Source organism: Carlito syrichta, unplaced genomic scaffold, assembly GCF_000164805.1.
Source record: "Carlito syrichta isolate Samal-C Ts95f unplaced genomic scaffold, Tarsius_syrichta-2.0.1 Scaffold314847, whole genome shotgun sequence".
In the NCBI taxonomy this organism is placed as follows: domain Eukaryota; kingdom Metazoa; phylum Chordata; class Mammalia; order Primates; family Tarsiidae; genus Carlito; species Carlito syrichta.
Genome location: NW_007258943.1, coordinates 343366 through 351806, shown reverse-complemented (window position 1 = coordinate 351806; position 8441 = coordinate 343366). Strand labels below are relative to the sequence as shown.

Here is an 8441-nt window from a genome sequence, read left to right as displayed (position 1 = left end):
GTGGGTCAGGCAATCCACTCACCTCAGCCTCCCAAGGCATGGGATTACAGGCTGAGCCACCGAGCCCAGCTCGTTTTTGTTTTCTTTAGAGATGGGATCTTGCTTTATTGCTCAAGCTGGAGTGCAGTGGCTTTTTACAGATGTGACCATAACTACTTGCAGCCTCTAACTCCTGTGCTCAAGGCTCCTACCTCAGTCTTTTGAGAAGCTGGAACTACAGACATGCACCACTGCCTCCCTTTGGTTTTAGATTCTAAATTACAGTTAACAAAACTTCAATGTTCTATGTGGGTTTAACCTAAAGTATTCACAGATCTCTAGTCAAACACAAATAGTATCCAAAAATCATATATGTCGTGGAGATTTTATTTCCCAAATTAAAAAAGACATAGCAATCACCCACATCCTCATCAATCCTCCATTTTTATTCTCCTTTTTTATGTCATGAATCAGAATTCATGTCAGTTTTCTACCCAGCTCTGAAGATATCACTGGCACTCAAAAATACCAAACAGGAATGTTGCTGTGTTGCAGGTTGTAGGACTTCTTCTGGAAAAAGGAGCAGATATCACCCTTTGCAATTACAGCCATCAAACTGCCGTCCACGTAGCTAATTGTGACATCCAAAGACAACTCTTGGCAAGCAATAGAATCCAGGCTCCCCAAATGCAACTTCTACAAAGTTCATGGCAAGGCGATCTTAAACAACTTCAACACCTGCTGGTTAGTTAAATTAATGTTTGCTTCTGCCTTTGGGTGGGTGGGCAGGTGGTGAGAAGGGCACAGACTACATGGAACTCCTTTTAAAGAAAAAGAAATTCTTTTCAAATGCAACCCCAGAAAGTTTCAGACAGAAGCTATGGAAAGAAATGGGATCAAACAGGATACTGGGGTGGAAAACAAGCTAATAAAAGAACACAGCAGTAACCTATTTCCACCTTCCCCCATCTGGATACTGAGAGAAGACAGGCAGCATCGCTAGGAAATGATTTGCTCCCAGGAAGCCCCCAGAGAGCTACTGTCAGCTTGCTCAGAGGAGTTCCCTTGACATCGTTGCCATTTGTACAATTGCCATGTAGGTCCCTTTGGACCAGTTGCTGTTATTATCTTTATCCTGAAAAGGGAATCAGAGAGCCCAGGCCTTGCATAATGTTTAGTTGTGACTAAAGGACTTCAGAGGATCCATTTTTAAAATGCTGTCTTCTTGGGATATTGATCCTCTTGTTTAGATTTTTCTATCTACAGATACTTTTTTCCCAAAGCAAATTGCAAAATCATATGCATAACTAAAGACATTAACTATTGGTGACTGGCAATTGCCTATGCTTGGCATTTACCTTCAAAGATACTGTCAGACCATGTGAGCGTCCAACAGAAAGAAAATCAATTGCTGCTAGGAAACAGTTTCTTCTAATCCCTGATGGTAAAGATGCAAACAGATAAAGGAAAAGTGAAAGATATTCTAGTCACGCACGGTTCAAGGATAGATATAACAAAACCAAAGAACACTAAATTATTTTGTTGTACTAAATGATAGTCTAAAATTGCCACACGTCATGGATAGAGGCTTAGACATTTTTTGAAAGATAATAAATTGTGTTTTAATGGTATTTTCAACAATTGTAATTGTAATCCAATGTCTGTTTCATGTTATGAAAACAGATTGGCAACCAAGTTTTAAGAAACTGGTGCCTGTGACTAGATGCAGAGATTGTAAGACTATTCTCAACTCAAAACCTTCATGTTGGTTCTAACTAATAATAAACGTTAATATCAAAGGTGATTTCTTCTCAGAGACTGAAAAAAATATTACCTAATTAATTCCCACAGCACCCTGCTGAAGTAATATCATTATCTCTATTTTTGTCCCTAGAGAAGCTAAGGTAGGGACACTGACTATACTGACATGGTACAAAATAAAATAGAGATGAAAATTAGTAGCCAGAAGTGGTGGCTAATGCCTATAATCCCAGCACTTTGGGAGGGCAAGTTGGGAGTATTGCCTGAGCTCACGTATTCAAGACCAGCCTGGGCAACTTGACGAGACCTCATCTTTACAATAAATCAAAAAATAGCCAGGCATGGTGGCACATGCCTGTAGTTCCAGCAACTTGGAGGGTTGAGGCAGAAGGATCACCTGAGCCCAGCAGGTCATGGCTGCAGTGGCTGTGAGTATGCCACTGCACTCCAGCCTGAGTGACAGAGTGAGACTCCAACTGAAAAAAAAAAAAAAAGAAAGAAAGAAAATTAGTAGTTACTTTGGTTCATAAAATGAACAATTTGTCTTCCAGTAGCTTTTCAGTTTTGAATTACCCAAATTAATTTTACTTTCATTAAAGCAATAAATAGAGCATGCTGGCATGCACCAGCTACTACTACTACAGTAGTCCCAGCTACTTGGGAGGCTGAGGTGGGAGGATCACTTGAGCTCAGAATTTTGAGGTTATAGTGTGCTGTGATTAAGCCTGTGAATAGCCACTACACTCCAGCCTAGCGAGACTGTCTCTACAAATTTTTCTTTAGAAAAATAAACAGTATTTATATGTCTACCTCCATTTGACTATCTAAATATAGATAAAATGAGCTGCCTTATTATTGTAAATCATTTATTCATTCAATAAATGGTTATGAGCCCCTACTATGTGTCAGACACCCTGCTAAGTGTTTTTCTTTGTGTGTGTGTGTGTGAGAAAGCAGGATTTATTGAGAGGACAGAAAAGCTCCCACAGTGGGAGGGGACCCGAAGGGGTTGCCCAGCTAAGTGTTTTTTATATTCTATCTCTAATCGTCAAAACAACCCGGCATGGTAGACACTATCGTTTCAACTTTATAGTTGAAGGTTCAGAAGGTCAGCAAGTAGGGTAGCCAGATTTTGCAAATGACAAACATAGGACATCTAGTTAAATTTGAATTTCAGATAAACAACAAGTAATTTTTTAGTATGAGTATATCCCAAATGAAGATTATTCATCATTCCAACTGTATGTCCCTTATTTATTTTTTGAATTGGAGTCTCACTCTGTCGCCCAGGCTAGAATGCAGTGGCACCATCACTGCAGCCTCGACTTCCTGGGCTCAGGCTATCCTCCCACCTTAGCCTCCCAAGTATCTAAGATTACAGGTGCATGCCTCCACGACCAGCTGATTTTTTTTGTAGAGACAAGGTCTCATTATGTTGCTTATGCTGGTCTTGAACACTTGGACTCAAGCAATCCTCTCACCTCCGCCTCCCAAAGTGCTGGGATTACAAGCTTGAACTACCACACCTAGCTTGTCCCAAAATCAGAATGATTTTGTTACTTTTTGGCAAGGTGTCCCTGGTACAACCTATCAGAGAGGTTAAATAACTACCTTAAAAAGTTAAGATTGAAACCAAGATCTGTCTGCCTTTCAGGCTTATGTATTTGCATCTCATCAGTTCCCTTTCAAGATAGATATTGAAAAAGAATATATTGAAGTTAAAAATGATAAATTGGCCAAGCAATGAAATGCAAAGATTAGCGTAAGTTATACAGTCAAAACACAACAGAAATAAAGCTTCATGTTTTTAAAGGCATCTGAAGAGTTCCTGGATATAAATTTCCCAAACCAACATGGCCTGACCCCTCTGATGCTGGCTGTGAGAGACGTGGACCTGTTTGAGAGTCTTGATATGTTGACAGTATACAGACCTGTGGAAGTTCTCTCCGAGCTCCTCAGGCATCATGCGTGAGTATGAGGGGTCAGTCAGCACCAGCTGAAGGCTGAAGGACGTCTATTCCATTGTTATTTACAGAAACCACATGGAAACTGAAACCCACAGATTGTTTTCTATTATATATAGTAAATGCACATGCATCATCATAAAAGTGACTTCGCAATTGCAAAGTGAGGTACAGAGGTTAAAATTGGTTATCTATGATACTTATGATATCTGGCTCTTCATTTTATTTGTCTAAATAATTGCTATTTTGGTAGTTACTGAGAATGCCAAATAATTCTTGTGTACGCAGCTTGCTACTTCAAGGACGTTACTAATTATTTCAGAAAGCACTGTCAATGCACCAAAAGCAATTTATAATAGTGACTTCAAGTTCTCTTAAAATTACTATATGCCAAATGCTCTTTTAGGAAGGGAAAGTAAACAATTAACTTTTTTTTTTTAAATAATAAGAGGATTAATAAGCAGTCTTTTATGCTACAATTGCAGTTTTCTAAAGCTGTTACCTAGTTATCTTGTTGTCAAATAAGAACAGATGGCCCAAGCTTTCTCAGTATTTCAAATGAATTTTGTTTAAAAAAAAAAAAGAGGAAGAAGCTTCAAGAACAAAAGTATAATCAAGGATATGAGCTATTTTAAAAGGACCAATTAGTATAATAGAATGAAAATGGACTTTTCCAGCTACCTCAGACTTTAGTGTTAAGAAATAATTGGGGAAATGGATAAAAATGGAGGTTACTGAACACCAGAGATGGTGTTCAATAGGACTAGACTGGGTTCCAGAATACAGGAGGTCAAAGGAGGCTACTTAGAATAACCCTAATCCAAGGAGATGAGCAAACAGAGGTCCCAGCGAGTTAAATGACTTGTTTAATGCCACATATCAAGATAGTGGCAGTTCCTGATTCTAGGCTATTTCTTTTGAATTATAATCTTTGATGGAGAAAAGGCCACAAGAGAATATTGTTGAGGTTCATTGCACATTACCCTGTCCCATAGCAATAAAGAGATTAAAATTCAGTGGTTTTAGGTTAGAGACTATAGTCAGCTTGCTCCTTACCCCAGAATGTGACAAGTGAAGCTAGTTTTATCATTGCTTCACTCTCTATATTCTGATAACAGGATTCTCATTATATACCTTTGGGTCTCTCTGACCCACTATCTAATGCTAGTGTTAATTCAGCATAGAGAAGTTGAGGAGATATTCACGCCATGGTAAAGAGCCCTAAGATCAGCCAGTTGGGCTTAGCAACCACAGGGTAAGGCAAAGAGGAATGAAAAGATCATGTGGAAAGGGAAGGACAATTTGGATTTTATGACAAGATTGCGCCACTCAATTAAGCGCCTGTGAAATAAGCATTTCAGCTAAATTTAATTTATTTACTTGTTTATTTATTTTTTAGTGGGAGTCTTACTCTGTCACCCAGGCTGGAGTGCAGGGGCATGATCATGGCTCATCACAGTCTCAGCCTCCTAGGTTCAAGCAATCATTCTGCCTCAACCACCTGAGTTGCAGGGACTACAGGTGCATGCTACCATGCCCGGCTAATATGTAAAATGAGCCAAGGTCTCATTATGTTGACTGGGCTGGTCTCTAACTCCTGGGTTCAAGCAATCTTCCTACCTCAGCCTCTTAAAATGCCAGGATTATAGGTCTGGATCACTGTGCCTAGCTTAATTTTAAAGAGTGAGTCTATGCCATTCCACCATTTTGAATGATAAAAGGGCTAGCTCCTAGTATCAGAAAAAAGAAATATCAAGAAAGTCAGTAGTTAGCTAAATCATTGGAAAGATAAACAATCAAGTAAGCTATTTGAGGTGATAAGGCAACAGTTACCAAGCTTTTTCTCTTTATTTGATTTTATGTACCCTCAAAGAATTATGAACATTTTTGTTCAAAGTTGGAAATTCTCTGCAAACCTTAGAATGCTTTTAGAATGGAGTTGGGACTAAGATATGGATTCCTTTTATTTAAAATCTTGAAAAATTGTCACCCTTTCTCTCATACATTTTGAAATTATTATTATCCCCAAACTGCATAAGATTATTTTGTATTTTAGTCAATGTTTTTTCTCTCATATTGGTTTTCTTTTTGAACAGATGTAACTAAATATTCTTTCATGCTGATGTTGTTCTTCCAGAGATCCTAAACTCTGTGATTCTAGTGGAAAGTCAGCAATACATTATGTGTCCCAGATAGAGAGTTTAAAGAAACAGCAATTATTGGACATTCTGCTGAGTTCTCTGCCAAAACCAGGTAAATGTTTATATCCTAGACACATAAGTTTCCAACTAAAAAAGTGCTGTGAGAAATCTCCCTTTTTTACATCTGTTTGATGGATCCATTTAAAGAAACCAAGACAATGACTATGTATTGAGCAGTGACTCTGTACACGGCCCATGACTAGGTGCTCCAAGGGATGCAAAGAAGTCCGAGGCACTTTGGAAAGTGCAAACTTTTGAAAGTGTACAGTATGGTCAGGGGCACATCACCTAAGTCAGAGGAGAAGGAGCTTGCTGTAAACTTGAAAGGGGAAGAGAGACTTATATTGGTTCTTGAAGTCTGGATAACATATAGGACAGTTTGATATAGGTGAGGAAAAAGAGTCTGAGCAAAGACCTAGAAACAGCCGCAGAGAAAGCTATAATGAAAAGCATGCCACCGAGCAGCGTGTGACTTTGTGAAAGCTGCCTGACTTTATTGTTTGATTCACTTTTTGTTTGAAGCTTCCAGGGCAGGGGCAAGGCTATACCTAAGAAGGTTTCGTGGAAGAGGTGAGACTGGATCTGACCCTTGAAAAAAGGATGGGATTTGATTTTGTGGCGCAGAGGCGCCGTGCTGTGAGTGAGCATGTCTATCCCGGGGGCAAACGGGAAACTGGAACTAAAAAATTCATGTCGAGGAAAAGAGAAACAAAAGATCAGATACATAAAGAAACTGGGTCTACTGAGGGGGAGCCTGAGATGTCAGGTTGAAGGACATTATTTTTTTTTTTTCAACAAAATAATGTCACTAAAGAATTTTAAGCCAGAGAATGATGAAGGTCATGTTTTAGGAAAATTAACCTGTTCTTATTGTGTGGGGTGAATTTGAGGGGAAAGTCAGGGGTCTCTGTTAAGTAACCATAGGCTGGGAGGCCAAGGTGAGGGGATTGCTTGAGCCCATGGGTTCGAGAACAGCCTGGACAACTTGGTGAGACCTCATCTCTACAGTAAATCAAAAAATCAGCCGGGCGTGGCAGCGCGTGCCTGTAGTTCTGGCTACTTGGAGGGCTGAGGTGGAAGGAGCTAGAACCCAGCAGGTTGAGGCTGCGGTGGCTGGGAACGTGGCACTGCACTCCAGCCTGGGCGACAGAGTGAGACTCCAACTCAAAAAAAAAAAATAAAACAGGAAAAAACTATAGAAGTACCCATACGTGTGATATTAAGAACCAGTGAAAGAGTCCTTGGGTGGGGTGTGATGGTGGACCTGAGATGTCCTGGGCCGGGCACAGCGGTTTAAGAGAGATTGTGAAAGAACAATCCACAGAACAGAGATGTAAAGTTGATAGAGGAGACACAGAAACAAAAGTTGTCAAAGATGATCCTGAAAGTTCAGACCTGGGAGTTTCAGGAGTGTGGAGACGGAAATATGACCAACAAAACGGGGGGGACATTCAGGTTTGGTGATAATACTAAACAGATGGGTAATGAGTTTAAAGCACTGAATTTGATGGAAGCTTGGGACTTTCAAGTAGCGTTCTTTTTTTTTTAGATTGGAAAATAGTGTATTTAGATAGTAAATTAGAAAGACGAGAGAGAGAGAAAGAGAGAGAGAGAAAGAGAGAGAGAAATTCACCTCTCCAAGGTAGGGAAGGGAGCCAAAGCTAAGAAACTTGGTAGCAGTAACTCAGACAGCCACATGGACACACCAGAGTTTAGCAAAGCAATGACCCAAGTAGCAGTTTTCTATAGCACTGGGCTTGTGGGAGAGAATGGGTTGAATGTTTGGGAGTTCTCCACAGAAAAAGATTGTGAGGGCCTAACGCTGGATGAGATTTTTTTTTTTTTTTTTTGAGTTGGAGTCTCACTCTGTCGCCCAGACTGGAGTGCAGTGGCCGCTCCCGGCCACCGCAGCCTCGACCTGCTGGGCTCCGGCGATCCTTCTGCCTCAGCCTTCCAAGTAGCTGGAACTATAGGCGCGCGCTACCACGCCCGGCTGATTTTTAATTTATTGTAGAGATGAGGTCTCGCCAAGTTGCCCAGGCAGGTCTCGAACCCGCGGGCTCAGGCAATCCACTCACCTCAGCCGGATGAGATTCTTGAAAGACTGATGACAGTGAGAAAATTGCAGGGGGCTGAGCAGAGGAGGTGTACCCACAGTTAGAGAGCGGTGTGCACATCAGGACTCAGGGAAGTGAGAGAGGGAGGAGGATGATAGGGAATGAGTTGCAAGAAGGAGGGAGTGAGAAACAGTGTCAGACTGGAAAAGAGATTACAAAGCAGAATACAAGGATGGGAACTGTTTCAGCGGCAGGATGTAGACAGAAGACAGACTGCCAAGAGTAGAGGAGGAAAACGTGGTGAAGACGTGGAAGGTCTGAGTATCTACAGATCACTTGTTCAATTTCACTTCCGCTACAAGAGAAATGAATGAGCCATTGGAAGAGGAAGAAGTTTTTGCTGAAAAGAGCCCATACAGCCAGGCTCCGTGGCTCAGCCTGTAATCCCGCGCCTTTGGGAGGCTGAGGTGAGTGGATTA

The 8441-nt window shown here is 40.9% G+C and overlaps 1 protein-coding gene across 1 annotated transcript in view; it reads left to right on the top strand.

Moving 5' to 3' along the window:
* MAP3K19 (mitogen-activated protein kinase kinase kinase 19) overlaps positions 1-8441 on the top strand; it is a 73494-nt gene that overhangs the window by 4503 nt on the left and 60550 nt on the right. Inside the window, exons 2-4 of the mRNA XM_008072091.2 lie at positions 535-723; positions 3554-3708; positions 5842-5957. Of these exons, the coding sequence (XP_008070282.2) occupies positions 535-723; positions 3554-3708; positions 5842-5957 (460 nt within the window). The remainder of the gene's footprint in view (positions 1-534; positions 724-3553; positions 3709-5841; positions 5958-8441) is intronic.